The sequence below is a fragment of the Rana temporaria genome, chromosome 5, assembly GCF_905171775.1.
Source record: "Rana temporaria chromosome 5, aRanTem1.1, whole genome shotgun sequence".
Lineage (NCBI taxonomy): Eukaryota > Metazoa > Chordata > Amphibia > Anura > Ranidae > Rana > Rana temporaria.
Window position 1 is genome coordinate 157839747 of NC_053493.1, and position 19198 is coordinate 157858944.

General features: G+C 48.0%; 1 protein-coding gene across 10 annotated transcripts in view; it reads left to right on the top strand.

Annotated features, from left to right (window-relative positions):
• The window catches only part of LRRFIP2 (LRR binding FLII interacting protein 2), a 148507-nt gene extending 133584 nt beyond the window's left edge, over positions 1 to 14923 (top strand). For all 10 annotated transcript variants that reach the window (XM_040353285.1, XM_040353288.1, XM_040353295.1 and 7 more), the window contains one exon: positions 13737 to 14923. In XM_040353285.1, coding sequence (XP_040209219.1) covers positions 13737 to 13850 — 114 coding nt within the window. In that variant the 3' untranslated portion in view covers positions 13851 to 14923. The remainder of the gene's footprint in view (positions 1 to 13736) is intronic.
• Positions 14924 to 19198: the final 4275 nt, after the last annotated feature.

The window sequence follows — 19198 nt, forward strand, 5'->3', positions numbered from 1 at the left end:
TGTTTCTCCTGGACAACATTGCCTTGGCTGTATGGACTTCCTAAACAGTGAGTTGACTATGCTCCCCTCCGAGGCCCTCCATCTCCCTTCCATCCTTGCATACCCTGCCTTGCTCCCCCCTTCCCCCCCTTTCTTTCCTCTGCTTCCCCCGATCATTTCCTCCCCTGTCACTAGCCATGAGTGGCCCACCCACACCGGTATCCCATCTGAACAGATACCCCACTCTTGCACCAGTGTGTGCTCTACAGTTTGGTCGCCCCCCTGACCTCGCTGGTTGCCCTGTCCTCTGGGTACTTCCATCACCCTAGGCAACCATTGCTAAGCTACTGTTTCCCTGGCCGGCCCCCGTCCCCAGACTTTTGGTGGGTGGTGGGGTGTTACACCTGCTGTGTCGGTCCAGTGTTTTTGCAGGTTATGTTCTGTGTGTTTACTATAGTGCTAGTAATTTTGTTTTTTGCTTTTTGTTTTTTCTTTTTATTTTAGCAATGTCGGAGTGTTATGCAGACTCTATTGAATTTTCTGATGTGTTTCCACATGTGGGGTGGGCGTCGCGCCTCCTCGTGCTGGGTTCTACTTGGGCCCTCGGGGGACGCGCGACCCCCACCTACTGCCCCCAGGTCATTCTACGCGGTCTTCCCGCCTCCTCGTTTTCGGGGGGGTGCGGCTCCCCCCTATGCCACTATACCTTCCCATGGCGTCCCTAAAGGTGGTGACCTGAAACGTTCTTGGCTTGGGGGACCGGACTAAACGTTCGGCAGTCCTCTCCCACCTGAAATCCCAATGTGCTGATGTTTCTATCCTGGTGGAGACGCACCTTGCAGGTCAGAAACAGTTGTGCCTCAAAAAAGCCTGGGTGGGGTGGGTATACCAGGCCCCCCACACCTCTAATTCCCGAGGTGTGGCGGTGCTGGTAGCGAGATCACAGCAATTTCAGCTACACACATTGCAATCTGATCCCCAGGGTCGTTATTTATTTTTACATGCCACTATTGGCGGCCTTGAGGTACTGCTCCTGGCCTTCTATGTTCCCCCCCCCTTTTCAGTTCGAAGTGCTTCAGCGGGGGGTGGCTTTCATGACTCTCTACCCGTCGGTGCCTGCCATATGGGCGGGCGACTTCAATATGGTCATCTCCCCATCCTTGGACAGATTGGGCCAGAATGCCCCTAGGGGCCCTGTGCCGAGCACCACTAGGTTTGGTAGGTTCCTGGCTGAATTTGCCCTGACTGACACCTGGCGGCATAAGCACCCCACCCAACTAGGATTTTCCTGCTTCACCCCCTCCCGCGCTGTAATGTCACGTATTGACCTCATACTTGTAACCCCCTCCCTCCTCCCACATCTCCTCGACGTAGGTTTTGACACCAGGACACTTTCTGACCATTCCCCATACTGGGTCAAGCTGAGGCTCCCATCACCCCCCACGACTCAGACCTGGCACCTCAATCCATTTTGGTTGAGTGCTCTCCCGGAGCTGGAATCTATCGGGTCTGAATGGGTCCGCTTTTTTAACGCAAACGACGGTTCAGCCTCGGCGGGACCTGTGTGGGAGGCGTTCAAACTTCATGCTCGCATGTTCCTCTCCTCTCGCATCAACAGACACAAAGCCTCTTCTAAACAGCTAATTCACCAGGCCGAGACACAACTTAGATCCCTTGAGCGAGCCTTCCAGGCCGATCCGTCAGACACTACTGCTTCCCAGCTCCGTCTGCAGTCCAGGCTGACGGACCAATTGCACCTCGAGAGGGCACGCCGGGGCATCTTCTTTAGCAAACAGCGCACATACGAGCATGGGGAACGGGCTGGTCGGCTCCTTGCCTATATGGCTCATCTAGATCACAAGCCCCCCGTGGTTGTGGCCCTCCGCGCGGAATCCGGGGCGATACTTTTGGACCCTGATCAGGTAGCGGAGGAGTTTAGGTCCTTTTATTCGAAGCTCTATACCTCCACTGCACAACACTCCAGGGAGGAGCTTACCGCCCTTCTACAGAGTGTTACCTTTCCTACCCTGTCCCCAAGTCAAGTCTCTATGCTTGAGGCTCCCATTACCACCGTCTGTGTGGAGACGGCCATTGCGAGCCTCCCCACTTCTAAAACCCCGGGCTCCGACGGGCTTCCCCTCGAATTTTACAAGTCCTTTCAGGACTCTCTTGTCCCCAGGCTTTGCGCGCTATACAACCACGCCTTTGATACGGGTACACTTCCCTCCTCCATGAGTGAAGCTATTATTGTCCTTATACCGAAACCAGGTAAGGACCCCATGCTCCCCGAGTCTTACCGTCCCATTTCACTTCTCCAGCTAGATGTAAAGATCCTTGCCAAAATCCTTGCCCTGCGCCTTAACAAAATCATCTCCAGCCTGATACACCCTGACCAGACTGGGTTCATGCCCAATAAAAACACGGCCTTCAACCTCCGCAGGCTCTACATGAACCTTCAGGCCCAGCACGTGGAGGTGGGCTCCAGAGTGATAGTTAGCCTCGACGCTGCCAAGGCTTTCGATTCGGTGGAATGGACATACCTTTGGGAAAGCCTTGGCAGATTCGGTTTCGGCCCCCGCTTTGTAAAATGGCTCCAACTCCTATATCAGGCACCCACGGCGCGTATTAGGGTCAATGGTAGGACCTCCTCTCCCTTCCCTCTCTCTCGCGGTACTCACCAGGGCTGCCCCGTCTCACCCATGCTCTATGCCCTTGCAGTAGAACCCCTGAGTATAGCCCTACGTAGTCATCCGGGGATTAACGGGCTGCGATGCGGCCAGGTCACCGAACTACTCAGCCTATACGCTGATGACATGCTCCTTTACCTATCGGATGCAGGCCCCTCACTCCAAATGGCCCTTCAGGTTATAACCCAGTTCGGGGAATTTTCAGGCCTACAGATAAACTGGACTAAATCCCATATCCTCCCCCTAGATCTAGGCCCCCCTACTGCGACACAGGCGGCCCTCCCACTGTTGCGGACAGATGTTGTTAAATACCTGGGCGTCCATGTCACTAGATCCCCTCAACATTGAGCCACTTTTCCATACGTTGAAGTCCAAAACTCAAACGTGGTCCCGTCTCCCTCTTGGGGTGATGGGCCGGGTAAGCCTAGTCAAGATGATCCTCCTCCCGAAACTGCTTTATGCCTTCTGGCATGCTCCACTATATAACCCCACCCGTATTTTTAAGGCCATGGAGTCCATTCTTAACTCGTTCATCTGGGGCCCATCTCGGCATAAACTGCCGTGGCGGGTCCTGAAGTGCCCCTCCAGTCAAGGGGGCGCTTCGGTTCCAGACCTGTTCCTGTACTATGTCGCATCCCAGCTCTCCCACTTCTATCATATCCACCACTCTGATGGGAGGCGATATCTGGCCATGGTGTGCTCCAAGGTCCCTGGCCCGGTCTCGCACCCATTCCAGCTCACGTATTGTGCACCCCACAACTCTAGGCGATCGGACGACGGGAATCAGCTGCTCTTTCACCATCGCAAAATTTGGCAGATTGCCATGTCGGTTGGCAAGGCTCCGTCCCCCCACTCTCACACACCCCTTTGGGATAATCCTCAACTGCCTGAACTGGCCATGGTCCCTGACGCAAGTCGTTGCACATGGTTCGGTCAGGTCCTTCCAATCCCTTAAAGATACCCATGCCCTAGCAAACCACATGTTCTTCCGCTACCTCCAGCTTCGCCACGCACTTACCACACAATTCGGTACTACCATCCCACTCCTCGAGACCCCGCTTCCTGTTGACATCGTCCTGGGTTCGGACCCTAAGAAACTGACTTCTCAATTCTACTCATACCTCCTGGCTCCCTCGACGACTGTCGCTGTCCAGCAGGCGAAAACTCGTTGGGAACCTGACTTGGGGGTGCTTTCGTCGGAGGACTGGGACGAAGTCCTCGTTAACTGCAGACTAGTCTCTCCCAAGATTTCCGACCGCCTCACCCAGCTATACATCCTGCATCGGTCATACCTAACGCCCCGTCGCATTTTAAAGTTTAGGCCGGATGGCAACCCTAACTGCCCGGGCTGTGACTCTCCTAATCCTACCTTCTACCATCTTATCTGGGAGTGCCCCTGCGTGCAGGACTACTGGACCCAGGTGGTCCGATTTCTTCACGACCGCATGGGCTCCCCCCTCTCTCTTAGCCCGCGACAATGCTTGTTCGGACTATTTTCGCTGTCTGAGGCCGAAAAGTACCTTAACACATTTTTACAAGAGACGTTGTTCCTTGCCCGGCTTCAGATAGCGAAAACCTGGCTTAGGGGCCCTCCCCCTACCCTGCAACAGTGGACCAAAGCTGTTAATGACACCCTACCCTTTAAAAAGCTTCTCTATGTCCACAGGGGTTGCCCCGGTAAATATAACAAGATCTGGGATAGATGGTTGGGAGAGGCCTCCACATGCATTACTTCCACTGATTAGCGCCCCCCCTTAGCCCCCCCTTATGCACCTGTTGGGCTCCATTGGGCCGCGGCCCTCACATCTAACCTATCCCGTCCCCACATGTTGTACTGCATATTCATGTGTCACTTTGTTATGTCTGTCATGTCTGCATACTTGACATTGAAATGTATCCTTGCTTGTGGTGCATGTTGCACCGATTATTGCATTCTTTGTAACCATTTAATTTCTTTCTCGTACATCACGGGACACAGAGCGGCATATTCATTACTAGTGGGTTATATGGAGTACCTTCAGGTGATGGACACTGGCAATCTCAAACAGGAAGTGCCCCTCCCTATATAACCCCCTCCCATAGGAGGAGTACCTCAGTTTTTTTCGCCAGTGTCTTAGGTGTTGGTGCACGTTGAGGCTGTGCCTGTAGTAGTCCTTGGGACCAGGGCCAGCTGACCGGATCCGTCCAAGGTGCTTCATAGCCAAAGTGGACGGTACCCGGGCCCCAATTCGTGGATGGGGTTTTGCCTATAATGCCTCTCCTTGGAGGGCTGGACCCTGGGTTCCAGGTCTGGTTTCTAACCTAGAGAATACCTGTTGCCAGTGGTGCTGTATAGGTCCAGGTTGTGGTGTTCTTTTAAGACCCCAGTCCCTGAAGGTCTATGACCATACCCACGGTGAAGGGTGAAGATTGGGCCTCTTGCAGAGCAATACCCTGCGGCGTGGAAAGGTAAGCAGGGGGCCTACGGAACTTGGTTTGACAGTAGGCTTCCTACAGGGGATTCTTGGGCAGCCTATTTATGCCTCTGTGCATGGGCAAAGGAGAACCACAAAGTTTTCAAACGGGATGGCTCAAAACACCCAGGTATGGTTCCCCTGGCTGGGCTAGTAGGCTGCTGCTGCTTCTGTCACAAGGAGGGCCTTTTTTTGGGCAGGGTGTTCCACAGAGAAGGAACCATACCATTAGGGAGACAGTTTAAAGCTTCCCTTTTACCTGTGTCTGCTGCTCCAGCGTCTAAGGTCCTGGTGTCTCCTCTCCACATGGCTTCCTGCTTCCCCTAGCGGCGTTTGACGCGCGTGCGCGCGCTTTTACTTATCTGTGCGCGCGCTTGCGGCGACGCCGCGGGGAGGGGGCGGTTGACGCCGGACGGCTCCTCCCCCCTGCACACAGGGAGGATAAATCCTGGAGGGCTGTTCAGTCTGTAAGGGCTGTGAGGGGACACGGAGCAGCGATGCTGGCTACAGCATAGGAAGGTTTGACAGAGCTTTCTGGCACAGTGACACCCGGTGGCAGTTGTGGGAAGTACACCTTACTAAGGAGCCTCTGGCTTAAAAGTTTACATTCAAGCCTGTGTACTAAGCAGCGCCTTTGAACACTTAGGGTGCTCACCTAGCCCAGCATTAGGGGGTCAATACCAGGAAAAAAAAAAAAAAAAAAAAAGATTTTTTTCTGGTTGAAGCCCTTGGGGCTCAGTATTGATTTTCCCTTTTTATAGGTTATGGGAGGTTTGGAGTCCCTCTAACATTACCCTATCCTATTGTTTCACATTTATTTGATTATATGTGTATTTTCTCCAGCTATTACAGTCAGTTGTATACTAGCGGAGTGCCTCAGAATTTGTTTATTATGGCTCCTAAGGGTGCAGGTAGCGCTAAGAACGCTAAAACGGTTAGAAAACCAAAAGGTTCTCCATCGGGCTCTGAGGATATCCAAAATCTAGTGGCCCCTACTACTCCGGAATGCCCGGAAGTTGTTGTCCTAGGTGAGCCATCAGGGTTGCTAGGTGCTATGGCTGGCCCTACTCAACCAGCTCCTTCCTATGTAACGGAAGAGATGTTAGCCTCCACCTTGGGTGGATTGGAAAGGAGGATGGCCGCTCTAATTACGGCATCTTTGGCAGGGAAGAAGCGGGTTAGATCCCCGTCTCCCAGGTCTGAGTCTCTGGAGGAAGGAGACCAGACAGAGGGAGGTCAGGATCACCTTGACCATTTAGGTTCTGAGGATCCTACAATAGAGGAACCTTTTTCAGCTTCTCACACAGAAAGACTGTGGGTTCAGTCCCTAGCGGATATGGTGCGGTTGGCTTTTAAGATACCTGTGCCTCAGCCTCTGGCCTCCACGGTATCCTCATTGGGCTCCCTGAAAGCGCCCCAAGCCAATTTGGTATTCCCGGTACATCCTTTGTTAAAGGACCTGATTTTTCAGGACTGGGCTAAGCCAGACAGGTAACCCTTAGAGGAAGAGTTTTCAAAGAGATGGGCTGTCCCTACTGTGGACGCAGCCATCTCATGTGTGAACAGATCTTTAACTTGTCCTGTAGAAAACTTGCAGATGTTTAAGGATCCGGTTGATAAACGCTTGGAAACATTACTTAAGGCCTCCTTTACTTCAGCAGGGGCGATAGTTCAGCCCGCTGTGGCTGCTATTGGAGTGGCCCAAGCATTATCAGATAAGACTAAGCAAATGCTTAAACTTATCCCTGCTCAGCAGGCAGAGGAATTTTGGATATACCCAGGGCTATACGCTTTACGGTGGATGCTATCAAGGACTCCATCCAGCAGGCGTCACGTTTATCCTTATTTCTAATCCATATGAGAAGGCTCTTATGGTTGAAGAATTGGGAGGCTGAGCCCCCGGGCAAAAAACTCCTGGTAGGGTTCCCTTCCATGGAGGACGTCTCTTCAGAGAAGACTTGGATAGATATATTCAGACTATATCAAGCGGCAAAAGCACTCTCTTGCCAGTCAAGAAGAAGGCCCGAGGGCCCGCATTTAGGCGCCAGCCCTCCCCGGGGCAGGGGCCCTCTAATACCAAACAGTATCGACGGCCTCCTGCAAGATCAGGCATTAACAATAAGCCGCAGGGCCAGGCCACTGGGGGCAAGAAGCAGTGGTACCGCAAGCCTGCGAAGCCAGCCCCCAAGTCGGCCCTATGAAGGGGCGCCCCCACCCACGATGGTGGGGGGAAGGCTGCGTCTCTTTGCAGAGGTTTGGGAGGCCACCATTCCCGACTGCTGGGTACGGTCTTCCGTGACCACGGGCTACTAGCTAGAATTTCTAAAATTCCCTCCTCCTCATTACCAGGAGTGAAGAGTACCAGGCGACCCTGTGAAAGGAGCCGCATTGATGGCGGCATTGAATCATCTGCTATGCCAGAAAGTGATAGTAGAAGTACCAGTCCGGGAACAGGGATTGGGGTTCTACTCCAACCTGTTTATCATCCCAAAGCCCAACGGCGATGTCAGGCCAATTTTGGACTTAAAGGGAGTAAATGCGTATCTAAAGGTCCGCTCATTCCGGATGGAAACTATTCGGTCAGCTGTCGCCGTGCTCCAGAAGGACGACTTCATGGCGTCCATAGACATAAAGGATGCTTACCTTCATGTGCCAATTTTCAGCCACATCAAGTATTTCTATGCTTCTCGGTGGCTCAGCGTCATTTCCAATTTGTGGCGTTCCCCTTCGGGTTGGCTACGGCCCCCCGGGTATTCACGAAGGTCCTAGCCCCAATCCTAGCCAATCTAAGGATCCAGGGGGTCACGGTCCTGGCTTACCTGGACGACCTCTTGGTCGTAGACCATTCGTCTCCTGGCCTGGAAAGAGCAGTGGCCCTCACGGTTCAGTACCTCGAGAGGTTCGGCTGGGTCCTAAATCGAGACAAGTCAGCATTCCTGCCCACAAGGCAGCTGGATTATCTCGGCATGAGATTGGATACAGAACAACAAAAGGTGTTCCTACCCCTATTAAAGGCCATCAAAGAGCTAATACAAATGGTTCTAAGCAAGAGAAGGCCAACTGTTCGCCTATGTATGCGGCTACTAGGCAAGATGGTGGCCACATTCGAGGCGGTTCCGTACGCTCAGAGCCACACTCGCATCCTGCAGGCAGCCATCCTGTCAGCCTGGAGCAAGAGGCCTCAGGCCTTAGAAATTCCTTGGCCACTCTCACCAAGAGTGCGGCAAAGTCTAGCTTGGTGGTTAAACCCTCAGAATCTCCTGAAGGGAAAGACTTTCAGTCCTGTGACCTGGAAGATAGTAACCACAGACGCCAGCCTGATGGGCTGGGGAGCAATTTTGGATGGTTGCACTCGCCAGGGCTCTTGGGCAGAGAAGCAGTTGCCCATCAATATCTTGGAGCTCAGAGCTGCTCGACTAGCCCTCAGGGCTTGGACGTCCAAACTACAAGGGTTCCCGGTGAAAATACATCGGACAATGCCACGGCGGTGGCATATATATAAATCACCAAGGGGGAACCAAGAGTCAAGCCGCTCAGAAAGAAGGGAGCTTGATTTTCTTGTGGGCAGAAGCCCATGTGCCCTGCATATCGGCTATATTCATTCCCGGAGTCGACAACCTACAGGCGGACTTCTTAAGTCGCCAGACTCTGTTGCCGGGGGAGTGGTCTCTGCATCCACAGGTCTTTCAGACACTCTGCCAGAAATGGGGAGTGCCGGACGTGGATATCATGGCATCAAGACTGAACAAGAAGCTAGACGGGTTCATGTCCCGCACAAGGGATCCCAGGGCCTGCGGAACCGATGCGTTAGTTTGCCCTTGGCATCAGTTCAAACTTCTTTATGCATTTCCCCCGCTCCAGTTACTACCCCGCCTGCTGCGCAGGATCAGGGTGGAGCACATACCAGTCTTCCTGGTAGCTCCAGCATGGCCCAGAAGGGCATGGTATTCACTAATCCTAAGGATGGTAGTGGGAGACCCTTGGACTCTTCCTCTACGGCCAGTACTGCTATCGCAAGGTCCGATCCTCCACCCTGCCTTACGGCATCTAAATTTGACGGCCTGGAAGCTGAATCCCTGATTCTCAGGGGTAGAGGTCTGTCTCAGAAAGTAATCTCTACCCTAATCAGAGCCAGGAAACCGGTCTCTAGGGTGATTTATTACAGGGTCTGGAAGGCCTATGTAGGCTGGTGTGAGTCCAAGTTATGGCTTTCTCGTAAGTTTACCATCGATAGAGTATTAAGTTTTCTCCAGCTAGGAGTGGGTAGAGGACTGGCATTAAGCACAATCAAAGGACAGATTTCAGCTTTGTCAGTATGGTTTCAGCGGCCGCTGGCCACCCACTCGCTGGTTAAGACCTTCATTCAAGGGGTCTTACGTATTAATCCTCCAGTTAAATCCCCGCTTTGTCCGTGGGATTTAAATCTTGTTCTGTCAAGTTTACAGAAACAACCTTTTGAGCCGTTGGCTGAAATTCCTTTGGTTTTACTGACAAGGAAGTTAGTATTTTTGGTTGCCATAGTTTCCGCCAGAAGAGTATCGGAACTGGCAGCCTTATCCTGTAAGGAACCATATCTTATTTTACATAAGGACAAGGTCGTTCTCCGCCCTCATCCTTCCTTCCTACCAAAGGTTATATCCAGTTTTCATCTAAACCAGGATTTGGTATTACCATCCTTCTTCCCTAAACCTACTTCCAGAAAGGAAGGGTTGCTGCATACCTTGGATATTGTCAGGGCCATGAAGGCCTATCTTAAAGCTACAGAGAAGATCCGGAAAACAGATGTGTTGTTCATTTTACCGGATGGGCCCAAGAAGGGGCAGGCAACTGCAAAATCCACCATCTCGAGGTGGATTAAACAGTTAATCACTCAGGCCTACGGCTTGAAAGGGTTGCCTCCTCCAGTATCATTAAAGGCTCATTCTACTAGGGCCATGGGCGCCTCCTGGGCAGCACATCACCAGATCTCTATGGCTCAAGTTTGCAAGGCGGCAACCTGGTCTTCTGTCCACACGTTTACAAAATTCTACCAGTTGGACGTAAGAAGGAATACTGATACAGCCTTTGGGCAGGCAGTGCTGCAGGCTGCAGTTTGAGACCCTCGGATTCCGGGGGCTCCCTTTTGAGTAAAATTTAAAATTTAAATTTATTTTTCTCAACGAAGTTGGATTTATTATGATTTGAGTATATCTCTAAATTAAATCCTTTTGTCTTGGGAAGATGTCTCCCTCCCCTCATTGTAAGCATTGCTTTGGGACATCCCACTAGTAATGAATATGCCGCTCTGTGTCCCGTGATGTACGAGAAAGAAAAAGGGATTTTTAATACAGCTTACCTGTAAAATCCTTTTCTTGGAGTACATCACGGGACACAGAGCTCCCACCCCTCTTATGGGGACCATTTTGGGAGGCATACTGCTTGCTACAAAACTGAGGTACTCCTCCTATGGGAGGGGGTTATATAGGGAGGGGCACTTCCTGTTTGAGATTGCCAGTGTCCATCACCTGAAGGTACTCCATATAACCCACTAGTAATGAATATGCCGCTCTGTGTCCCGTGATGTACTCCAAGAAAAGGATTTTACAGGTAAGCTGTATTAAAAATCCCTTTTTTCATGCTCATTAAACGATGTTTTGATTTAAAAAAGATATAGTAAATATTGACAGGTGTTCCCTGAGATCTGGAAGTTATTTCAGGAGTTCCTCTGTGTTTAACCACATAAGCCCCGGACCTTTAGGCAGCTAAATGCCCAGGCCAGGTTTTGCGATTCGGCACTGCGTTGCTTTAACAGACAATTACGCGGTCGTGCGACGTGGCTCCCAAACAAAATTGGCGTTCTTTTTTTTTCCCCACAAATAGAGCTTTCTTTTGGTGGTATTTGATTACTTCTGCAGTTTTTATTTTTTTGCGCTATAAACAAAAATAGAGCGACAATTTTGAAAAAAATGCAATATTTTTTACTTTTTGCAATAATAAATATCCCCCAAAAATATATAAAAAAAAAAATTCCTCAGTTTAGGCTGATACGTATTCTTATTTTTGGTAAAAAAAAAAAAAAAATATCACAATAAGCGTTTATTGATTGGTTTTCACAAAAGTTATAGCGTTTACAAAATAGGGGATATTTTTTTTTTTTTTGTGACTGTGACATTACGGCGGACACATTTGACACATTTTTGGGACCATTGTCATTTTCACAGCGAAAAGTGCTATACAAATGCACTGATTACTGTGAAAATTACAATGGCAGTGAAGGGGTTAACCACTAGGGGGCGCTAAGGGGTTAAGTGTGCCCTAAGGGAGTGATTCTTACTGTAGGGGGACGTGGCTGTAGGTGTGACGTCACTGATCGTCGTTCCCTATAACAGGGAACAGATGATCAGTGACACTGCCACACAGAAGAACTGGGAAGGTGTGTTTACACACACCTCTCCCCGTTCTTCAGCTCCTGTGACCGATCGCGGTACACCGGCGGCGATCGGGTCCACTGGCGCGGTCACGGAGCTTTGGACCAGGTCGCGCACGACCCACAGCTGGGCTCTTAAAGACGACGTACAGGTACGTGCATGTGTCCAGCCGTGTCATTCTGCCGACGTATATGTGCAGGAGGCGGTTCTTAATTGGTTAAACAAAGGGGCAAATGGGCAGAAGCAAAATATTGACAAGAGCCTAAAGGTCTGCCTTCTGGTTTAAAAGAATTCTATACTGTATATGCTCGAGTATAAGCCGAGTTTTTCAGCCCTTTTTTTTTAAGGCTGAAAATACCCCCTTTGGCTTATACTCGAGTTGGTGTACCTGAAATTGACAGGCTGTGGGCGTCCATTGTTTAAAAGTCGTGGTCTCCTCCTGGTCCCTTCCGTGATGGGCGTTTCTCAGCAGAACGTTCTCTCATCCTCGGACTTGGTTTTCCAGCAGACACGGTGTTCAGTGTTCCGTCAATCACGGACGTCTTTTCATCCTCGGACAAGAGGACGTCTCTGATGGGAGGAACACTGAACACCGTGTCTGCTGGGAAATTAAGTCCGAGGATGAGAGAACGTTCGTGATAGGCGGAACTGTGTCTGCTGAAAAACACCCATCACAGAAGGGACCAGAAGGAGACCGCAACTTTTATACAATGAATGGACGCCCGTAGCCTGTCAATAATTTCAGGTACACTGACTCGGGCACAGTGAGGTTGCAATGGGCACAGTGAGCCGTGAAAATGGGCAATGTTGACCCTCTTTTCCGCTTACTGTAGCTGCTGCATTCTCCTCCTAGGCTTATACTCGGGTTGGCTTATACTCGAGTATATACAGTAATATGCAGGGTTTCATATTTATCCAAATTGTCTAAAAATAATAAAATGCGATTTGCGATTTTTCATCATATAAAGTCCTTACCATAAAGCCTCATGCACGCTGGATGTTTTTAATGGGGCGTCTGGGATTTTTATTGTGCCTCTAAATGCCATTCCATCTCATGCCGCGTACACACCATCACTTTATGTGATGAAAAAAATACGTTTTTAAAAACGTCACTTTAAATGACCGTGTGTGGGGGAAAACGTTGTTTTATGTCTTGTGAAAAACAACAAAAAAAAATTGAAGCATGCTTCAATTTTATGTGTCGTTTTTCAAAACGTCATTTTTTACCTCACAGAAATTGACCGTGTGTAGCAAAAAACGTCATTTAAAACAACGTTTTTACACCCGCGCATGCCCAGAAGCTAGTTATGAAGCGAGCTTCAATGGAAAAACGTGGTGAACGTAACCTCGCTTTGCTAGAGCATGGTGAAAAAACGATGGTGTGTAGGCAACATCGTTTTTGAAAATTGAAGTTTCAAAAACATTGTTTTTTACTTCACAGAAAATGTCGTTTTTTTCAATCACATAAAGTGATAGTGTTTACGCGGCATCAGCCTATGAGTCCATACAGTACTGGGACAAGCTAATTCATCACCCAGGGCAAGGAGGCGGAACTGTGTCCTCTTCCCCACTGTTAATGCATGCCAAGTAATGGGTTAACTCTGCTGTGCCCAGGGCAGCTATCCCTCCTGACCACCCCTTGTTGCAGGCCCCCTGTTAATACACACACATGAATTTAGAGGCAGGAAAAACCCCACTGCTGGTGCATCAGTGCTTTGGCAGAAAAAACACTTTCTGCGTGTAACGCTTTTAGCACAGTTAAATTTCACAGCTGATTTCAATGGGCAGAATATATTATTCTGGATAGTGAAAAAAATGACCGCCCAAGTGCTTGGCGTGCCTAAATGTGTTACATTTACAAGTGTCAGGTGTTTTTTACTGCCAAAACACTGCTGCCAGGAGGAACCGCATCTAGGAGAGATGGCAAAACATCCAGTATATGCAAAAATGTACAAAACCACTATACATTTTCTTTTCCATTTGAAATCACTTTTTGCTACGAATGTTATGTATCCCTGCTTTTATATGCTCATTACTTTGAGTCTGTTTATTGCCTTGTCATGTAGACAGCTTGTGCACCATCAATAATGCAGAACGATTGGGGGAAAAAAGGAGAAGTGGTGTTGTCAGACATAAATATTTGTTATGCTTTTAAATTGCACTGTTATGTATAGGAAACATTACAAACCATTTTTTTATTTACTTAACAGTTGCGAACTGCTTTGGACAAAATGGAGGAGATGGAAATGACAAACAGTCACTTAGTGAAGAGATTAGAGAAGATGAAAGCCAACAGGACTGCTCTTCTGTCTCAGCAGCAATGAGGATACCACACAATAACAATGCACTGCTCCACAATACAATGCGCCCCTCACCTGGTCTTATTATAGAAGTTCTTATTGGCACAGCTGGTGCACCTGCCGCATGGGCCATCCAAGGGCTTAACCGCGACAAGTGACTTGTCAACCTTTAATTTATAAGTGGATGGAAAGACTGATATTAATACTCTAAACCTTGGTGATTTCTCCTTTGTCCACAGTCTAATTCGGGTAATTTTCTGAGCTAAGGCACTACAAGCTGGAAAACTGTTCTTTTCATAGGATATATCCCTCACTTTATTATAATCAACTTTACTTACACTCTAATTTTTTTTGTCTGCTGCTTATGCTGGTGAACAGAAACTACTGCATGAAGAGGATTCTCTACTACACCCTGGTGACAAATTCTATCCAAATACGTACTGAGAATTGATAGACTCGCCTAACCCCTTCCCTGTTTAAGCTAGTCCTGGATTCATGGAGGAGCTCTGTTCTTGCCAAATCCTGGAGATTCTGAAGAAATGTCCTGCTGGTTTGTGAGTTTTTGGAGCACGTTCTGCTGACAAGGACAGATGTCCAGACCACACTTAAGTGTCTTGTGTTACCACTTACAGAACTGTCTTTCATCGGGGAAGGGGTTAACAAACCAAGTGCCTTCCTCACCGTAATTTCAACTTAATTGCTGTTAAACTGTTCAAACTATTAAACAGAATTGCGCTAACATTTATACCTAGGAACCTTACAATGTGGGGGTGGGGTGGGGGGATTGTTCATTCATTAAACTTTATACATTTTGAACAAAGGATTCTTTTTGTAAAAAAATATTTTAATTTGTACAAGAATTGTATAACAGAAAATAGGGATTGTATATAAGTGTTTTATTGCATGGGTGATGGCACTGCTGGTTTGATAGTATTTTAATGAAATTCATTGACTGACCTTATGAATCGGGCCCATACATGATGTCAGTTGTATTTTGTTGTACATTGTAAATTATATAACCTGTTGCTAAAGTGTGAGTGGCGTGCATAGACAAATCAAATTGCCAGGGGACCTATTAAATGGACACTTCAACGGTTGTTAGAGTTTCTGATTTCATATATTTTTTTTTATTGTATAATTGAATGACTAATTCATTCACTGGAAAGAGTTAAAGTTTTTTAGTACAGAGACAAATGAAATGCTGTCACAGAGAACAATGAGCTGTAATTGGTGGAGTCTGCGCAACCCCAATGGACAAAAAGCGTTTTCTACAGCTTGCTCTAGGTTACTCCACATATGCACCTAGCACTTACAAAGAAATCCATGGCTCGTTTCTTAATATATGCCACCCCTATTATAATTTTAGGAAAAGACAGTCCTTTAACCGTGTCATTGATAACCATGTAGCACATGTGCAGTGGCAGGGAGGGTGGGCTTTAATCCCTCAAACTTTGCGTATCTGCATCTATGGCGATCAAGGTTTCTGTGCTGATACCGCTCTGTTTTCTGCACAATGACCGAACTGTCATATACAGCTCCTGGTCCCTGTTTGTGATGGGAAGCTAGCAGTCAATCACAGTGATCATGTATATTATCAGGAACCCTCCCTGCGTTAAGACTCAGTTAAAGGGCCCCCGGGAGGGGCTGGAAGTGGTTAAAGAAAAAGCAAAATAAAAATTGTTTGCCCATGAAAGCTGAGTTTGCAATGGCCAACGCCCATTCGGACAAAAATCCACGGAAAAGTCCGATGGAATTCAAACCGTGTGTATGAGGCTTTAATGGCATAGACGACAGGCAGATACAGAAACAAACATTAATTTACACTAATTTTCTCACTTTAAGCCCTGGTTCACACTGGGCTGCGGGAGTGAAGCCGTGCGAGTTCAGCTGAACTCGCACGATTTCACTCCCGCCGGCAGTCCCGATTTCGGCGCGATTTAAGAGACATCTGTGCAGGTTTCTGCACAGCTGTCTATGTAAATCGCGGCCCGGAATCGCAAAAAGTAGTACAGGAACTACTTTTTGAAATCGGTGCAGCGCCGCACCGATTAGGACAGTGTCATTGCCGACAATTGGCGGCAAATGCAGCCAAATTCAGACCTTCCCCAGATCTACAGCAACTGCAATTCCTAGTGCACAGTGTATTTGCCTTTAATACATAACCCCAATGTCTTCTCAGAGTTGCCTCTTAGCATAGACCAGTGTTTCCCAACTCCAGTCCTCAAGGTGCTCCAGGTCATGTTTTCAGGCTTTCCATTTTGCACAGGTGATTTTATCCGTTTCACTGCCTTAGTAATTACCATAGCCATTTTATCTGAGGGAAAGCATGACCCGTTGGGGCGCCTGGCGTTGAGAAACACTGGCATAGACCATAAGTGAAAGTCTCTATAGCAGCGATAATGGGGCAGTCTTTAGTGCTAACTCTTCATCCGCTTGGCACCAATTGTACCATTGGTGCACATGGGACTCCCAGTCCAGTGCCTAAAGAGCTCTGTCTCTCTAGCAGCAGATGGCGATCTGCTGCGGCACATTTACGGTCTGGTAACACACAGGGGTTGATTTACTAAAGGCAAAGCCACTGTGCCTTGGAAGGGCAGTTACTGTAGATCTTAAGGGAAGCTCTTCTGATTTCTATCATCCAATCAGGTACAAGCAAAAATGCTGTTCCCCCTCAGATCTACAATAACTGCATTTCCAAGTGCACTTGCCTTTAGCAAGTAAACCCCAAAGTGATTAGTCTACGCTCTGCACCCACGTGACTGGTTCTTGGCACTTTTCAACTCCCCACTCTGAATCCTGCTTAGGCCGCTGATATGCAACCATGCTGGTACAGCCTGTACAGGGATGTGCATGTCCTGGGCTCTCTCACAGCAAAAGAAAGCTGTGTCTTGTACAGCCTGAGAAAATGTAGCTCTTTGCCCTCCTCCTGGCAATCTCTTTCTGGGAAATGCAGTTCTAAAGCTCTTAATTATAGTAGTCTCTCCTCAGGACTAAGCGTACATATTCACCTGCACCCCATGGATCGACAATTTTCATCCAAAAGTTTTAATGAAACAGATCTCATCACAAATGAAAGGACAACATTTCAGAGCCGTGCAGGACCCCTTTCTTCAGGCATGTTTCCAGGACCCAACTGGTAATCGCGGCAGCACCCACCTTTTCATGAGCCATATCTACCAGGAACGTGTGCGATAGGAATATTGATCAGACACTCCTCTGGACTACACACGGTGCACTGCTACCCGACTCAACCTTTTGAACTCTTCTGGCTCAGCAGCTCCCTCCTTTCACTGATACAGTTTAGTACCACAGAGTAGCAGTTGCAGCCAGTGTCTCTCCAGTCTTAACCAAGCACCTAGCTGAAACAGGGCTGAGGAAAATATACTGTAGTAGGGTAACCCTTTGAAAGTAAGCAGGATTTTTTGACACCCTAGGTGAAACTTATTTTGCTGCCCTGACTCCACCCATCAACAGGGGGTTGAAAAAGACAGTGGGGTGAGAGATGCAGTGGGGGTGAAAGAGGGATGCTAGAGAGAGAGATGGGGCTTTGGGAGGGTTTCTCTCATCTCCCACCTCACTCCCCTTTCTCTATCTGCAGCCCCCTCCTTGGTCTCATTTTCTGCAGATCTACAAGCTAGGTCTGTATAGGGTGATGGTACCTTCCATGATGCCAGCCTATCTGCTTCAATCCTTCCAGCAGCTTGCACCTCCCGCCCGTTTATTGTGCCTCCAGTCCGCCTGTCCTCTGGGCCTCACATTAGAGCGCTATAAGAAATTGGAGAAGTCCATGCTCTGGGTACGCTGTTTATTGCCCCCTCAGAGGAGGAGTGTGACGACCCATATTCGGGACAGCACCACTTTTAAGTTTAGCACCTGGGGTGGTAGGTAACCCCCACCACTGGATAGCTCACGAGGCACTGACAAGCTCCAGGCGCCCCCCTCTGCCCAGTGGAGAGTAGGTAAGCCAGCGGCCGTGCCCTAGGTGGCTGCCTAGTTGTAGCACCAGCACTGAAAGTAAGAAATGTGTTCCAGCACAATGTGTGTTTTGTTGCTCTGAGGGTTGTGCCAGTTGATCCTTTCAAGTGCGTTTCTATAAAAGATATGATAGCTGTAATAATTTACAATGTTTTGTGTCACATGTAGCTGCACTGCCAGGGTTTCTGCTCTCAGGAGATGCAGAACTGTAAAACAATTTGTCACATATTTTTTAGGTCAATTTGCACATTATAAACGCATGTAAATCTGCACTTACAGTATTTCCTTTTTTTATAGCCTATTTACAGGAACATAACATTATCCAGGCTATACAAGATGGATATGAAGAACGATATCTGTTTTAGCAGCTGCTTCTGATTACTATGTATGTGCCACAAGAATGTCTTATAGCGGTTTTGGGTTTCTAAAATGTGCAATTCAGGTTCTGCAATTACTATATTGAATGAGAATTATATGTCATATTTTTAACCTTCATAACAAATGACCTTCCGCACTTACAGAAATAGGTATACCCATGTTCTATTGATCTTCCATTTGATATTTACATAACCTAAACAGCTATTCTATGATAACTAGAACAGGAGAGCAAAACCTAGAAATTGCTGCAATATTATATAGCAGTGTTTCCCAACCAGTGATATATGTCCCCATAGCAGTACTTCTGAGAAGCACAGGTGGTTATCTTTGCCAAATTACATTTAGAGTAACAACTTAAAATAAACCAGTCAATAAGGGGGAAAAAAAAAAGTATGGGCTGTAATTTATATAGATCAGGGGTCAGACGTGCATAATGCACAGGTCACAGGAGTGAGAGTGTAATGCATAGCGTGCATGAGTCACCCAGTACAGATCCCCTGTTGGTAAAGAGCTCCACCTCCACAAAACACTCACACCATGCAATTTAGGGTGAGCGGGGAAGTCTTCCCTCAAAAGTGTTCAAAAGAGGAGATAAAAAAAATATTCCCTCACACTGAACTTCAGCTGCTTGTGTCAGAACCGACAGGCAGCTACTGCACCACAGAAGCGCAGGGGATAGTGGTAATGTCTTCTATGAACTTCTTCAGGACAGAGGCAGGAGTTTTAAATGGAGGGACACATACAGTCAGGTCCATCAATATTGGGACTTCGACACAATTCTAATCTTTTTGGCTCTATACACCACCACATGAAATGAAACAAGATGTGCTTTAACTGCAGATTTTCAGCTTTAATGTGAGAGTATTTACATCCAAATCAGGTGAACGGTGTAGGAATTACAACAGTTTGTATATGTGCCTCCCACTTTTTGAGGGACCAAAAGTAATGGGACAGATTAACAATCATAAATCAATTTTTCACTTTTTAATACTTGGTTGCAAATCCTTTGCAGTCAATTA